Source organism: Chrysemys picta, chromosome 19 (genome assembly GCF_011386835.1).
Source record: "Chrysemys picta bellii isolate R12L10 chromosome 19, ASM1138683v2, whole genome shotgun sequence".
Classification (NCBI taxonomy): Eukaryota; Metazoa; Chordata; order Testudines; family Emydidae; genus Chrysemys; species Chrysemys picta.
This window is the reverse complement of record NC_088809.1, coordinates 2,356,322-2,372,197: the sequence shown is the minus strand read 5'-3', so window position 1 is coordinate 2,372,197 and position 15,876 is coordinate 2,356,322. Positions and strand designations below refer to the sequence as shown.

The 15,876-nt window shown below is 67.6% G+C and overlaps 1 protein-coding gene across 5 annotated transcripts; it reads left to right on the top strand.

Moving 5' to 3' along the window:
- Positions 1-322: 322 nt before the first annotated feature.
- Positions 323-15,474, top strand: CORO6 (coronin 6). Of its 5 annotated transcripts, none has more exons than XM_005298233.5 (11): positions 323-493; positions 3,871-4,070; positions 7,153-7,275; positions 8,651-8,780; positions 8,872-9,053; positions 9,851-9,970; positions 11,789-11,893; positions 12,162-12,307; positions 12,620-12,677; positions 13,181-13,411; positions 14,066-15,474. In XM_005298233.5, exons 2-11 carry the CDS (start codon positions 3,873-3,875, stop codon positions 14,186-14,188), a joined length of 1,416 nt encoding a protein of 471 aa, XP_005298290.2. In that variant the 5' UTR covers positions 323-493; positions 3,871-3,872; the 3' UTR covers positions 14,189-15,474. The 5 variants fall into 5 exon arrangements, with proteins under 5 accessions (XP_005298290.2, XP_005298292.2, XP_005298291.2 ...); XM_005298234.5 differs by lacking the exon at positions 9,851-9,970 and adding an exon at positions 10,526-10,645 and having other exon boundaries at positions 326-493; XM_005298235.5 differs by lacking the exon at positions 9,851-9,970 and having other exon boundaries at positions 325-493.
- Positions 15,475-15,876: the final 402 nt, after the last annotated feature.

Here is a 15,876-nt window from a genome sequence, read left to right as displayed (position 1 = left end):
CCCCCCGAACTCTGTTCTCCTGAGCCCCTGCTCCAACAGGAGCCTGTCTCACCCCACAGCTGCTGGGCGCTGCCAGGCCCGCCTGCCAGAAGGGGAGAGGCCCCCTGCGGCGCTGCCTAGGTCACTGGGGGGCCAGCCCTTTCCCTGGGGCTGGGGGGCAGCTCAGGGGGGCAGCCCGTTCCCTGGGGCTGGGGGGCAAGAGGGGGCAGCCCTTTCCCTGGGGGTTGGGGGGCAGCTCAGGGGGGCAGCCCTTTCCCAGGGGCGGGGCAGCAGCTGGTGCCCGCCGGCCCCTCCCCCGGCCGGGGGCCCTGCCCCCCCGCTCCCCGCAGCTGTCGCTCCCCGGCCCGGCCGCACGTGGCTGGCAGCAGCTGCCGCGGGCTGGGCCGGCTGGAGCCGCACGAAGCGTTTCGTCCATTTCCGCCCCGCAGCCCGCGAGCCCGAGACGAGCCGCCCCGGCGGGCCGGGCAAAGCAGCCGAGCTCGCCCCGGAGCAGGTGAGGGGCCCCGGCCCGGCCCGCGCCCCACGGGGCCGGGGATGCTGGGGAGCGGGGGGTGCTGCCAGCCCGTGTCCCGGGCAGCCCGGTGCTGGCTGGGCGCGGGGATCCCGGCTCGCGGGGTCCCCCCGGCCCGGCCCGGCCCGGCCCGGCCCGGCTGGCAGAGATGTGCCTATATTAGGAAAGTGACCCCGGCTCGTCCTGCCGCCGCGTCTCCTTCTTTAGCTGCTGCAGCGTCCGCGGTGTCACGGGCGGGGGCCGCGGCTCCCTGGGGCGCTGCTGGGGCGGGGGGAGCTCAGGGCCCCTCTCCCGGGGGCAGGCGGGGCTTTGAATTGGGAGCGTGGCACAGAATAACCGACGTGCCCCCCCCATCCTGCCCGGGCCCCCCGGGGCTGGGCTGGTGCTGTGTGTGCTGGGGATGCGGGGGGGTCTGGGCCTGGCCCCCCAGCGGGGTCCGTGCGGGCAGGTGCGGCCCCCAGGGCTGTGCTCAGCGGGGAGGAGGAAGGGGGGCTGGGTGCCTGGGGTGACCCCAGAATCCCGCTGCTGCTCTGGGGGACAGAGCAGAGCCCCCCCGAGTGGCGCCCGCTGGGGGATGCTGCTCAGCTCTGCCCCCCAGCCTTGGTCGGGTGAGGTGCCCCCCTGGGCCGAGGGGGAGGCCGAGCCTGGGGGGAAGATGGGCTAGATTCCCCCTGGCCCCAGCTCAGCGCAGGCCTCTGGCCACACTGCTGACAGGAGAACCAATGAACCACAGCAAGCCAAAGGTTTCAATTCCTGGCCCTGCTACTGGCCTGCTGGGTGACCTTGGGCAAGTCGTGTCCCTCCCCTTGCCTCAGTTTCCCCACCTGTGAAGCGGGGTGACGTGGGGCAGCGGGCTGGCACTAGGAGCTCCTAGGCTGCTGGGCGCTTGTGGAAGGCTGTGTTCGTTATCTGCTCTAACGTGGCTCAGCGTCTCTGGGAGGTTTATTCCTCTGGGCACGTAGTGGAGGGGATGGGAAGGGGGCAGGCAGAGAGCCCCAGCGCGGTGTGACAGGGCAGGGGCTGAGAGCAATGTCCGATTTTATGGCCGCACCTAGCCCGGGGGTTGGCCTGTTGCACGGATTAGACTTGGGGGAGAACGCCAGCCCCCCAGGGGTTGCAGCGTTCAGAGGGGCAGGTGCCCATGGAGCCTGGCAGCAGATGGCTTCCAGGTTCCCTCCTTCCCTCGGGGATGGGATGTGTCAAAGCCATGGCAGGCCATGAGGAGGGCCAGGTGGGTGAGCACGCTGGCACGCCAAGACAGGCTCCGTGCTCTCAGACTCATGTAGAGAGACCTCCCCTTAGGCTGCCCTCCCCCCACTTTGTACCATCTTCCACCCCGGCAGTCCCTGTTGTATTTGGTTACGTGGCGGTTGCACCCGGAGCCCGCCTGTGCCAGGTGCTGTACTAACACAGCCTAGACAGCTTACAGGCGAGTGGCCACCTTCCCAGCCCTCTCAGCCCCCCACCATGGGGGCCAATGGCCCCTGTAGGCTACTGCATGTCTCAGCTGCCCCCTGCCCTGCTCTCTGCACGGCTCACCCTCATCACCGCGGTGTCAGAGCGCCGTCCAGCGACAGCACGTGCTTCCTTCGGGGAGAGCTGTGTGAGCAAGGGAGCAGCTTGTTCCTCCCCTCCCCGTACAGCCACGCTGCTCCGGGTTTGGGTCAGAGAAGGCCGGTGGGAGCAGGGCCCCTGGGGAGGTTTGGGGTGGCCCTGAGTTCCTGGGGGTCCGGGACCGGCCCCGTGGGATGCTCTGTTTGCTGCCCAGCTGGGCTCTGCCCCGGTGGTAGAAAGTTCCACGGGCCCGAGGGGTGGAGTTATGGAGCTCGGTCCCCAGCCCAGAGCCATAGACCCCTCTAGATACGCTGAGCCCAGGCTGCTGAGCGCCTCGAAGACCAGGCCCGAGACTCTGCCCTTGACTCTGTTCTACGGGAGGCCAGCCATAGGCACCGACTTCTACTTTCCCCCATGGGTGCTGCTTCCTGAGGCCCTGCCCCCACTCCACCCCTTCTCCCAGGGCCCCACCCTCGCTCCACTTTTTCCCTCCCCATCGGTCCCCTTCCCCTCAGCCCCACCCTCGCTCCTTTCCCTCCCCAAGGCCCCCGCCTGCTCACTGCTCTCCGCCCTCCCCCAAGTCCAGCTGGTGGGTGCTGAGCACCCACTATTTTGTTTCCTTGGGTGTTCCAGCACCCACAGAATCGGTGCCGATGAGGCCAGCGCAGGGTGCAGGACCATACACTTGCAACAGCTGGTGTTGCTGAGGAGACGTGCTGCAGCCCGGAGCCACAGGGGCCTTCCAACACCACGGTGCTGCTGATGCTTCCCATCAGGGGGCAGCGTTGGGGGCCCCCCCGGGGAATGGCTGGGGGGGCAGCATTGTCACGGTCACAGTCGCCAGGATGGCAGTGATGCTCCACAGCTGCGCCCACCCAGGCTAGGGGGGCCCCCCCTTTCCCTCCCCCATGACCCTGGGCTCTCCGGACCCAGAACTCTTCGGGTGGGAAACCATCTACCCACCGCGCACATGCAGCCACCTCTGAAGGCTAATGTGGTGGTGTTTAATGCCTGCACAGCAATGCTGCCACCAGTTTGGGTCAGGAAGTGAGGCAAAATCTCTGATCCAACAGGCTGCGGGGGCCTGGTGGTAGGGAGTCTGAATGGCATTGCCTGATCAGGGCTGGAGTTTGGCCAGGGCAGTGGCCGCGGGACCATGGGGGCAATGGGCTGACCCAGGGCAGTAGGGATCCAGAACCCCATCGTCCCATGGTGCTGCACCTGCTCTCTGGGCTGGGCTCCACTCTGTCCCAGGAGAGAGACAGGGTCAGGGGAAGTAGAGCTCCACTAGCCCCAGGAGGGATGCTCCCGCCCTGCTCCCTTCTGCCTGGCTCCCCAGCGTCTCTCTCAGCTCCAGGTGTTGCCTCTGTGGGGGGCGCTTGCTCGCAGAGCTCCTGCTGCAGCTGGGATGGGGGGCTGGCACTTTGGGAACTCCCCAGTCCTGCCCTGCTGCGGGCTGCCTCCCAGCACCTGCTCTGCGGGGTGTCCCCCGCCATGGGGCACAGATGCCAAGCAGCCCCTTCACCCCGCTCACTTGCTGTCTCCAGCCAGATCCTCTGAGCTGCCTGGGGAGGAGAGAGGCTGGAATCCATGTTCAGAGAGCGCTCCTTCATGGACTCCAAACCAGCTCCCCAGCTAGTCCGGCCCTGGGCTCCCCCACAGCTCTGCGGGGTTGGCGCCCACAGGGGCCTGCTGTGTCCTGGCGACTAGAGGCAGGTGGATGGCTGGGGAGGCCAGGCAGGGCGGGGACTGGGCTGACGGTACTGGGGGCCTGCTCCCTCGCTGACCCCCCCATCTCCCGCCAGCCATGAGCCGCAGGGTGGTGCGCCAGAGTAAGTTCCGGCACGTCTTCGGGCAGCCGGTGAAGGCCGACCAGATGTACGAGGACATCCGGGTGTCCAAGGTGACGTGGGACAGCTCCTTCTGCGCCGTCAACCCCAAGTTCGTGGCCATCATCGTGGAGTCCGGCGGCGGAGGGGCCTTCATGGTGCTGCCCTTGGCCAAGGTGAGTGAGTGGCTGGTGTGGGCAGGCCAGGAGGAGGAGGGAGCCTGGGGGCGGGTTAACCCTCCGGCTCGCTGGGCTCCCCGCAGTCGGGCGCTGGTGGAGATGGCTGGGTGCTGTATAGTGCTCCGGGCTGCTGGGGGGAGGGGACGGCAGCCGCCAGGGCCCGTGGGGGGCAGGCCGTGGGGCGGGGCGTGTTTCTGTGTGAAGCCCCAGCCTGCATGGTGGCCCCTGGCTGGCAGAGCCAAGCAGGAGCAACAGGGCAGGGAGAAGGGAGTGGTGAGTTCCCCGAAGCAGCGCTGGGCCATGGCCCCCTCTGCGTTGGCAGCCGGGCTCGGCCGCGTGTGAGCCCAGCTGGCCTAGCTGGGGATGGTGCCGGGTTGGGGGGGGGCATCTGCCAGCCCCTCCCCCCAGTCCAGCACGCAGGAGCAGCTGCCCGGCCTTGCCAGGCCTTTGTTGCAGTCTTGGGCCTGGAGCTGGGAGAGTCCTAGTGCGTTGCCATGGTAACGGGGCTGGGTTGGTCTGAATTCCCATCGCGGGCTGCCTGGTTCTCGGGCTCCTGCCGGACGGGCCATCCCTGCCCCGGCCTCTCCTGAGCGCAGACATGGGGGCAGCCGGCCGGGCACAGGCAGCACTTTGTGACGCCCGACCCCTGGGGCTGTGGGGCCATGGCCAGGAGCACAAAGCCCAGCTCCCGGCTCCTCACAGCAGCCCCACGCTGCCAAGAGCTGCCAGCCCCAGGACTGGGCCAGGTTGATGTGCTGTGCTTGGGGCTGGTTAGGGGCCCGCGGCAGAGCCCGGCTGTGGGGTTTTCCCTACGCGGGGCGTGGGTGGGTTCTACCCTCGCCCCTCTGGCACGAGCTCGCAGGCGAAGGGGAGTTAGCAGGCGGGCTCCCGGCTCCTCTGGTGATGGGTCAGCCTGGCCACGCTGGCCGAGTGGGGTTTATTAGCGAAGGAACCGCCCGCCTCCCCACAGCGCATGGGGCAGCTCTCGAGGAGCCAGCGGGCAGCAGCTGCCATGCTGTGGGGCGCCTGCAGGCTCCCTCCCAGAGCACGGTGCCCTTTCCCAGCCAGCCACTCTGAACCCCCTTGTGTCCGCTGGTGGGCTCGGGCCCCGCACCTCTGGCTACAGCCTTGGCCGTTGGAGAGTGACTGGCCCTGGCAGGGCATGCTGCCCCGGGGGTGTGACCGGCGCTGGGGCAGGTAGCGGCAGGAGGGCTGGGCGGCTGGCACCCAGCACCAGGGGCTGCTCAGGGAATGAATTGGCTCTGGGGACTGGCTTGTTTTGCAGCTGCAGAGAGAGGTGTGTGTGACCTGCCCTGGGGGGTGGGGGGTGCCTCCGGGCCCAGGGTCGGGCAGCTCCATGGCTCTTGTAGCCAGCCCCCATCCAGGCACCATGAGCGAGCAGACAGGAGCTGCCGGTGAGTCAAGAGGACTGGGTAGGTGCATCCTGTGCTGCCTTCCTCCTGGGGGGCCCCGGGGGAGCAGGCCGGAAGCCTGGCTGGGAGATAGGAGGAGGAGCAGAGAGGGTGGGGCAGGATTTTGGGTCACCCCCCCCCCCGGCTCCTGTTAGCCCTCGAGCAATGCCGGAGGCAGCCAGACTGCAGCAGGGCCTCAGTGGGGTAGGTGGATGGGCTATTGCTGGGAGTGGGCATTGGGCTAAGCAGTGGGGCTATAGAACAGGGCCTGATCCTGCCCTGGCCCTGAGCGCGGGGGTCTGTCCCAGAAGTTCTGGGATGTTTTACTCTGGTAAGATCATTGTCCTGCTCCTGCTGCCCCCCACCTCCCCGGGCTACAAGCCTTTCTCAGCTCCAGCTATTATCCTCTCTGCTGTATTCACTCCGTCCTGTCTGGTCCACAGCACTACCGCGTCCACCTGCCCATCTCCTGCCTCCGGGCCCACTCCCCTCCGCCCCCTCCCGTGCTCACCAGCCTTTCTGGGCCTTGGGGAGTCCATTTACCAGCACCTACGGGTTGTGACCTTGACCTGGCTGCCCCCCACCCACACTGGGCTGCCCGTGGCCAGGCGGACTCCGGGCAGAGATGGATTGGAGCAGTTGTCCGGCGCGGGGAGGCTGTGCTCACAATAACATGTGACTCATACTGGGAACAATCGAGGGGACAGCAGGAAATCACGGGGTCACTGTTTCCACAGCTCGAGTTTCCAGCTGGACAGCGCTGCCCTGGTGTGTGCAGTTCGCTGGCCTGGGGAGGGGCACAGGAAGGGACAGGCAGATCAGAGGCTGCTTGTGGGGGGCTCCTTCCTAAGGCCTAGCGAGGGGACAGGACTGTCCCACAGTCACATGGCGAGTCAGTGCCAGAGCTGGGCTTAGAACCCAGGAGTCCTGAGTCCAAGCCCCCGCCCGCTTGGGAGGAGGCGTGGCCTGCTGGGGACTGTCAGTCCAGACTCCTGGGTTCCATTCCCCGCTCTGCTACTGACTCACTGCAGGGCCTGGGGGAAGACTCGTCCCCTACCTTGTGCCTCGGTTTCCCATCTGTGCAGTGCGGGTGATACTGCTTCGAGCAGCGCTCTGAGATCTACGGGCTGAGAAGGAGCTGCGGCCAGGCTCTGAGTGACAAACCTGGGCCTGCCCTGTGGGAGCCGGGTGCCCCCTGCTGCCAGGGGACGAGGGTGTTGGGGGTCAGTGAGTGTATAGGAGATGCTGCAGGGCCCAGCCAGGCCCTAGCCCTTCTGCCGAGAGCGCGATTAGTGCAGAGGACGCTAGTCGTGTGGGGACGTGGGCACCTGTCCCACTGGGATCCGTGCTGACACCCCCCAGCTCAGTCACTGGAGCCCCCCTCCCCTCGACGAGTCCCGGAGCTGGGCCCAGGGCACGGTGAGAGGGGCCAACGTACTGCAGCTGGTAGCCTGGCTAGGGGAGGAGGCTGTGCTCCGCCCAGCTCCCTCTGCCCAGCGCTGGCTGCCCATGGACGTGGCCCCAGTACCGGCAGTTGCGGGGCTGGGCGGCTCGGTGCCCCTCGCGGGCAGGGCAGAGCACAATGGGGCACTGGCTGTGGGGCAGGGGTGAGAGGCACAGGGCGCTGTCAGCTGGTCCCTGCTCACTGCCCTGCCTGTGTGTTCCAGACAGGGCGTGTGGATAAGAACCATCCCCTGGTGACCGGGCACACGGCGCCCGTGCTGGACATCGACTGGTGCCCTCACAACGACAACGTCATTGCCAGCGCCTCCGAGGACACCACGGTCATGGTATGGGGGCCGGGCCGGGGGCTGAGCTCAGGGCCTCTCACGGGGCGGGGGGTTCGAGGGGCATGGGGAGCATGGGCTGGGGGGACAGTACTGGAGGGGAGGGTGCTGTCGGGGGGAAGGGGTGGGCATGCTTTGGGGGGTGACAAGGTCAGTTTTGGGGGCTGAGGGTGTTGCGGGGGGTGAATGCATTGGAGAGGTGCTGCAGGAATGTGCATGTGAGGCTGCTGCAGCAGGGGCCAGGTGGCTGTGTGGGGCTGCAGCAAGGGGGGTTGGGGGGCTGCAGCAAGGGCCAGGAGGCTGTGGGTGGGGCTGCAGCAAGGGGGGCTGCAGCGGGGACCAGGTGGCTGCGGGGGGCTACAGCAAGGGAGGCTGCAGCAGGGGGGTTGGGGGGCTGCAGTGGGGGCCAGGTGGCTGGGGGGGCTGCAGCAAGGGGGGTTGGGGGGCTGCAGCAGGGGCCAGGTGGCTGGGGGGGGCTGCAGCAAGGGGGGTTGGGGGGCTGCAGCAGGGGCCAGGTGGCTGGGGTGGGGCTGCAGCAAGGGGGGCTGCAGTGGGGGCCAAGTGGCTGGGGGTCAGTGCTCTGGCTCTGCCTGTTCCTTTTGCAATCACTGGAAGTGTGGGGGCTATTTTTAGCCGGGTGGCACGTGCCGGTGCTGGTGCCTGCCGGTGTGGGTGACGCAGCGCTCACTGCCTGACTCAGCACCTAAGAATAGCCACATGGGAGGTAGTGCTGGGGCAGGGGGAAGATCCGGGGGGGGGGGGGGGGAGGCTGTGGCTCCCCCTTGTCGCTAGCAGGCGGCCACAGGAGCGGCAGAAGCGCTCCCAGTGCAACCGGCTGCTCCCGGGGGGTGGGGGGCAGCCGGAAATAGGAGACCCAGGGGCTGGGCAGACGGCGTCAGCTCCTCAGACAGGCCAGGCTGGGATCCAGCCCTCCTCACCCCAACACCCCAGGGCAATGCTAGCAAAGGGAGTGCGTAGCAAGGCCGGTCCCTGGGTTCCTACCCCATGTGCTCCCATTCCCTTTCACAGCGAGCGTTGCCCGCTGGGCTCTTGGGGCACTCCCTGCCGAGGGGGGGCAGGTAGTGGGGGGCCCAGGCCATGTCTTTGGGGTCACTGAGTGCCCTCTCTGCCTGGGGCTCAGGCATGGGTCCCTCTCTCCACAGCTGCCCGGGACAGGGTGACGTGCCAGAGGATTAAGGGAGAAGTAAATTGGCTCTGGGGCTCTTAGCCGCTTACAGCTCCTGAGCCCATAAATGTCCCAGAGCCGTCAGCCCCCACAGGCCCCTGGATGTGTCCCCCCCCCCCCCCTGCACTAGCATCTGGCTCTGACCCCCTGGAGAGGACAGCCTCACCGCCGCTCGCTCTCCCTGCTCCCCAGGTCTGGCAGATCCCCGACTACGTGCCCACGCGGAACATCACGGAGCCCATCGTCACCCTGGAGGGGCACTCCAAGAGAGTGGGCATCATCACATGGCACCCCACGGCTCGGAATGTGCTGCTCAGCGCAGGTAAGGCCCCCAGGCCGGGCGCCAGGGTCCCCGGGCTGCGCCCTCGGGCTGGGCGCAGCCCCCGAGTGACGCCCGTCCCGCCCATCCCCAGGCGGAGACAACCTGCTGATCCTGTGGAACGTGGGCACGGGCGAGATGCTGCTGACCCTGGACGACATGCACAGCGACCTCATCTACAACGTGTGCTGGAACCGCACCGGCAGCCTGCTCGTCACCACCTGCAAGGACAAACACGTGCGCGTCATCGACCCCCGCAAGCAGCAGGTGGTGGCGGTGAGTCCGTAGCGCCTCCAGCATCGGGCCGGCCCCAGCCCTTGCACGCTGCTGCTGGGAGAAATCCCGTGCCCATGGAGCGCATGCACTGCCCCCTGCTCTAAGCAACCTGTGCCTCTCCTCTCCTTGCCCACCCTGGGAGATGGAGCCCCCTGTTTTCCCTTCTGCTGGAAACTCGGGCCCTCCTTTGGGAGCTGGAGCCGGGCTGCTGTCATGGTGTCTCCAAACCAAGGTGCCGGGCTAGTCTCTGAGCACCCCAGGGGAGCATGGCTGTGCAGTTCGGTTACCCCATGTCCCACAGCTCCCTCCCTCCCTCGGCGCTGAGAGCTAACGCCCAGCTGTTCCCGCCAGTAACCGTGCATGTCACTAGCTCTGCATGATCGCACCCGGGCCCTGCACAGCCGGAGCACCGGCCCCCAGCCCCATGGCCTAGGGCATCTTGGACTGGCTGCTCTCGGGGCTCAAGAGCAGGGGACCAGCTCCTGGCCGATGACTGGTTGGGGGCAGGATGGATGCCCAGAGGCAGAGCACGGAGACCCCTCTTGTTGTAGAGGGCAGGACCAGGGTGGCGAAGCTCACCCTGCCACTTCCTGGTCTGTGCCCTCTGTGGGGATTAGAGCCCATTCAGCCATGCACTGCCCAACTCACGGCTGGGGTTTGCTGAGTGTCTGCTCCTTTGGGGCTGCAGGGGCGGGGGGAGGGCCGTGCCATGCTGCCTGTGTGCGGGGGCTCACCTCGGACTAACAGCTTGGTGTGTGTCTGTGTTTTGGTTTTAACCCTCTAACCGCCGGCGACAGGAGAAAGTCAAGCCGCATGAAGGCGCCCGTCCCATCAGAGCCATCTTCATGGCTGATGGCAAGATCTTCACCACGGGCTTCAGCAAGATGAGTGAGCGGCAGCTGGCGCTCTGGGACCTGGTAGGAGAAGGCGATTGCTCAGCGCCCCAGGCCTTGCCAGCGTCTCTTGTCTAGCACACCCGGCGGGCGGCGAGCCGGTGCTCTGCCAGCGCGTCTGCGTGGGGGGGACAGTCGGCGTGGAGCCTGGGACCCGTTGCTCAGCGTGACAGAGAGGCCTTGGCTGGTGTGAACAGAAAATGCCCCAAGCTCCCCTGGGGGGCTCCCCAGCCCGTTAGAAACTGCAGCCCACTCCGGGCCTTCGCCCCATTTCTGCAGGGACAGCCCCAGACGCTGCGCTGCTGGGGAGGGCTAGAATGAGACGGGGTGGTCAGAGGACTCCGGACTCCTGGGTTCTATTTCTGTGGCCTGGGCCGACTCCCTTCCCAGCTCTGCTACAGCGCACCCTAGTGACTGGGGTAAGGACACCGAACTCTGCACCGCAGCCTGCCTCTGGTCTCGCTGGGCGTGGGCTCCCCATGCGCCGCGCCCCCGTGCTCCGGGCACTTGTCAGCAGGGGTAGGGGCAGGGCTGCGGAGCTCCACCCACCCCCGGTAACACGCTGCCTGTCTTCCCCAGGAGAGGTTTGCCCCCCACGAAGGAATGAGGCCCATGCGGGCCGTCTTCACGCGGGAAGGACACATCTTTACCACGGGCTTTACCCGCATGAGCCAGCGGGAGCTGGGCTTGTGGGACCCGGTAACACCACTGCATGGGGTGCTCGTCCGGGAGTTGGGCATCATCACTCCGCACGCACATGCCCTGCCCTGTGGGCAGGGCCCGCACCCCATGAGCAGCTGGCCTCTGCGGGCGGGGCAGGAGGGGGCTAATCATTAACCCTGTGAGTGCCACACCTGGGACGCAGCGTGGGCACAGCTCACAGCCTGCCACGGGTAAGGTCCCTGCATCCCCCGTCAGCGCATGCCGGGCAGCACAGCGGGGTTCCTGGGGGAGGGGCTGGCTCCCCCAGTCCCAACCCCACACTGAGCCCTCCCGGCAGATTGGTTTCAGCAGCTGGCGGTTCTCGAGTCAGCCCAGCTCCTTCGAAGGGCCAGGGGTCAGAGCTGTGGGGTGGGGGACGCAAACCCGAGGGCCTTGGGAAGCAGCAACGGGGCTGCTCTGAGTGCCAGAGGGCCCAAGGATGCCCGTCGTACTGTGTCCCTTCGGAGCAGGGCACTTTGCCCCGAGTCCCGGGCGCGGCGGGGGCAGAGCTGTCCCATCAGGATGATGCCAAGTTCCCAGGGCTTGGAGTGATGTGAATTTGCATGGGATGGGGTGGGGGAGAGAGTGGAGTGGGCTAGAACTGCAATGCATGCTGGGAGTGTGGGGGCACAACTGTCCAGGTGCGGGCTGGGGGGCAGATGTTCCTGGGACGGAGGAGCTCACCCTGCCTGGGGGCGGGGTGGGTGAGCAGAGACGGCTTGGTCAGGCCGGGAGTCAGGGGGCACAGATGCTCTGGGGTGGGGAGGGAGGGCAGGGCCTGTCCTGTGAGGCACTGGGGATGCTCACAGGCAGCCCAGGCAGCCCCTGCTGCTGTGTGGGGGGCAACAGGACACCGCTCTGTGGGGCAGGGCTGAGCCTGGCCGAGGGGCAGGAGGGTGAATAGCAGAGGCAGGCCAGGGAGGGCAGAGCGGGTTGGCCCCACTGGCTGCCCTCGTACATGGCTGGGGGGAGATGAAGGGAGAACCGGGCCAGCCGCCAAGAGCCAGAGCTGTCCCTTGCTTGGTGCCAGGGGCCCGAAGGGGCTGGGCCTGGGTCACTAACGTGTGTGTGTGTGTGTGTGTGGCTAACCAGCTCGGGCCGCCCTGCTGCCCCTCACCTGCGCTCCCTCCTCCCCCGCAGGAGAACTTTGAGGAGCCGATTGCGCTGCAGGAGATGGACACCAGCAATGGGGTGCTGCTCCCCTTCTACGACCCTGACTCCAGCATCGTCTACCTGTGCGGCAAGGTAACGTTGCACCAGCCGGCCCAGAGGGCACCCTGGGCCCTTACAGCCCGGTGCCCAGAGTGGCTGGGGGTTGGGGCAGGATCCCGGTGCCCGGAGCGGCCGGGATGTTGGGGGCGGGTACCCTGGGCAGATCCCGCACCCGGTACCCTGCCAGCATGCAGGGCATTACCCCTCCCTGGCGCCATCGGGTCCCTTTTCCTCCCCATGGGCTGTGGGGAGTAGCGGTGCCCTGCGGGATGCTGATGCCCCTGCCTGTGCCCACCCACAGGGCGACAGCAGCATCCGCTACTTCGAGATCACGGCCGAGGCGCCCTACGTGCACTACCTGAGCACCTACAGCAGCAAGGAGCCGCAGCGCGGCATGGGCTTCATGCCAAAGCGGGGCCTGGACGTCAGCAAGTGTGAGATTGCCAGGTGAGGGTGGGGGCGGGCACAGCTCACGCTAACCCCCATGGTATGTGGGGCTGCCAGGGGCCCAGACACCCCTGGAGCTACTGCCCCACAAGTCCTCAAATCCCTCCACCGGGCCCATGGTAGCTCCTGGAGGCCCTCAGCCTGTCAGTTCTAAGCCCTGGGGGTGTCTCCATGCCCTGCCCATAACCCCGAGGGGCCCTGCTGGCAGGGTGGGAACTGGGCATGGCACAGACTTGAGGACTGGGGGCTGGGCCATGGGAAGGTCGGGGGGGCTCCAGGCCAGGCCCGTAACCACATGCCCTATTTATCCAGGTTCTTCAAGCTGCATGAGCGGAAGTGCGAGCCCATCGTCATGACAGTGCCGCGGAAAGTGAGTCCTGGGAGAACCCCCTGGCCCTAGCCCCTGCTTCCCTGGGGGCTGCGCCCTGGTGGCCAGGGCTCCCGGGACATGGGGCTCCTGGAGCCCTGGACTGGGGGAGGGGGAAGGTAGAGGGGCCTAGGCTGGGGGGGGGGGGGGTAGATGGAGTGCAGGGAGGGGCAGGGTAGACGTGGCGCTAGGCTATGGGGAGGGGCAAGGTAGACGGGGAGCTTGGCTATGGGGCACAGGGAGGGGCGGGGTAGACGGGGCACTACGCTGTGGGGCGGGGTCGATGGGGCGCAGGAGAGGTGGGGTAGATGCGGTGCTAGGCTATGGGGCACGGGGGGCAGGGTAGACGGGGCACTAGGCTATGGGGCGGGGTCGATGGGGCACAGGAGGGGCAGGGTAGACGGGGCACTAGGCTATGGGGCGGGGTCGACAGGGTGCGGGGAGGCAGCCCAAGGCCTGGGCGCTCCGTGCCGCAGCCCCTCACCGGGCCCCTCGGCTCCCCGCAGTCAGACCTGTTCCAGGACGACCTGTACCCCGACACGCCCGGCCCCGAGCCGGCTCTCGAGGCGGCCGAGTGGCTGGCGGGGCAGGACGCGGAGCCCGTCCTCGTCTCGCTGCGGGACGGCTACGTGCCCGTCAAGAACCGCGAGCTCAAGGTCACCAGGAAGAACATCCTGGACAACAAACCTCCCGTGGGGCCGCGCCGCAGCCACTCCACGTGTGATGCCAATTTCTCGGTGAGTGCCCGGGCGCCCCCGCCTTAGGGCTTGCCAAGCAGCCGCCAGGCTCACCCGGTCCCCCAGCCGCCAGCCTTCCCCAGGGGACGGTTCTTTCTGACCCCTCTTGGCAGGGGTGGGAGGAGCTGGGCAGGCCTGTCCCCGGGCCCTTGCGCTCTGCTGCTGCTGAGCCAGGCACAGTAGGACAGCTCGGGGCCTTGCCTTCCCGCTAGTATCTGAACCCCACAGGTGGATAAGAGTCCCCTATAGCTGCTGGCTGGTGGAGTCCCTGCTGAAGGCTGGGGCTCAGGTTCCTGCCCCGCCAGGGCCCAAGCAGGGCAGTTGCACCCCAGCTGGTGCAGGGCCAGGAGCGTCTCTTCTGCGCTGCGTGGGATGCGAAGGGCAGGGGTTTCTTTAGCCTGCTGACAGCCCCTCTGGGCCCCTCCCTGCCAGAGTGGGGAGCCATGGGGGCCCTGCCATGGGTCTGGCAGCTCCTCTTGGGGCTCGGGCGGCTCCAGAGCCCTGTGGAAGGGGCTGCGCTCCCCACTTGCACAGCTCAGCTTAGGATGAGACCGTGGTAACTGGCTGGGGGTGGGAGAGAAGGACCAGGGGCCCCCCACAACTCCCGTCAGGCAGCCCCACCTCTGACCCTTGCCCCTGCTCGCCCCCTTGCAGCGGCCCAGCCTGGAGGATCTGCTGGAGGAGATCCGATCCCTGCGACAGACCGTCCAAGCGCAGGAGAAGCGCATCTCTGACCTGGAGAACAAACTCTGCAAATTCACCAACGGCACGGCCTAGCGGCCCCCACGCCACCACTCCCGGCGGATTGAAAGGATTAAATCCAACCCCCCAGGGGAGGAGCTGGGAGACGTGTTTTTGACCCTGGCCCCGGAGCTGCGGGCAGGCCTCAGCCCCTGACGCCATGGACAGTCTGCAGAGGAGCCCAGCTGGTGGTGGTGGTGGATTGCTCAGCTCTAGGGGCTGCTCCCTGGGGCCCTGCTGGCGAGAGACGCCGACCCCCCCCCATCCCCGCCCTGGGGCTGAGTGTGGGGAAGCCTCCTGCTGGGCTGGGGTGGGGGTGGGGGGCAGAGGGGAGGGACCCCATGCTGCGGGGAGGGGGAGGTATTTGTTTGGAAGGTCCCTGGCTGACCGCCTTGAGCTGCTGCTGTCTCTGCCCCGTCCCCAGCCAGGTCCAGGTGATGGCAGTGGGTGGTTACGTGGGTCAGAGAGCTGGGGGTCTGTGGCTAGCACAGCAGAGCCCAGCCTTCGGAGGCAACGTATTTATGGGCAAACCCTCATCCCTTGCACTGTGGGGGCTTGCTGGGCCCTGCCTGCCCCTCCTCCACCAGGCCCCCTGCCTGCTGCCTGGCCCTCCCCGTCCAGGCCCCCATCCCCTCGGCCCCCTGCCCTGCCCTCTTCTGCCTGGTCCTCCACCCCCAGGCCCTGGGCCCCCTGGCATTGATTGGCCTGGGGAGCTGGTCGGTAGCCCAGAGGCCTGTTTGCGGTGAGCCCCCATCTTCCCACTCGGCCCCACTGCCCGGGCCGTGTGCAGGGGGGGACTCACGCCAGGCCATGGGCACCGCGTGGGACAGGAGCCCAGGCTGGGCGAGGGCTATGTCCAGGCAGTTGGCATGAGGGCCCTGGGGAAGGGCTGGGAGCCCTGGCAGCCAGCCCCTCCCAGCGCACACTGAATGGTTGGGGTGCCAGGCCAAGGCTGGGCTCTTGAGAGGGCATCGCTCAGGCCTGCTACCCCCCCCCCCTCCCCAGCCATGGACAGGCAGGCACTGAGCTGGGAGCCCTCAAAGCAGAAGGGGCAGAAAGCCCCCCCAGCCCAGCCTGCCCCATCCATGCAGGGCACCTGGGGGGCTGCACTCTGCCCAGCCCTGCCAGTGATGTGTGTGTGGGGGTCAGCCCGGGTGCCCCTGAGCAGCAGCCTGGCCTGGGGACTCCGCTCTCCCCGCAGCCGGGGCAGGCCTGCTACAGAACCAGGCTTGTGGTGGCGCTGGGGGCTGGGTGTCGCCTGCAGGTTCCTGGCCCCCTGGTGTTGTACCCGTCCCTGAGCAATAAACGGCTGCATTCTCCGACCCTGGTGTGGGGGGTGTGAGCATTGGGGGGGGGGGGTGACCCCAGCACCGTGCCAATCACCCCATCAACACTGAGCCCTGCTCTGTGTGCCCAGCTGGCTACTGGGGGACTCCCGGGGCAGGATCTAGTCCAGCACCCCCCAGCTGCCTGCAGTGGGGAGATGGCTGCCCAGACAGGGACGTGCATGCAGCCAGCCCCCTGGGTGTCCCCACCCCAGCTCACGGGCCGCCCCTGGAGCCCAGCAGTGTTGTGCTGTAACCACTAGCCCGCACGACCTCTCGGCTAGTGAGAAGGAGGCGCAGACCATGCTCCCCCTCCAGCAGAGCAAGGGGGGCTGCTCTTGCTGTGCACCAGCCAGAGGGGCACGTCACCCCCCAGGGCTGCAGCTCTCCCAGCCCCCA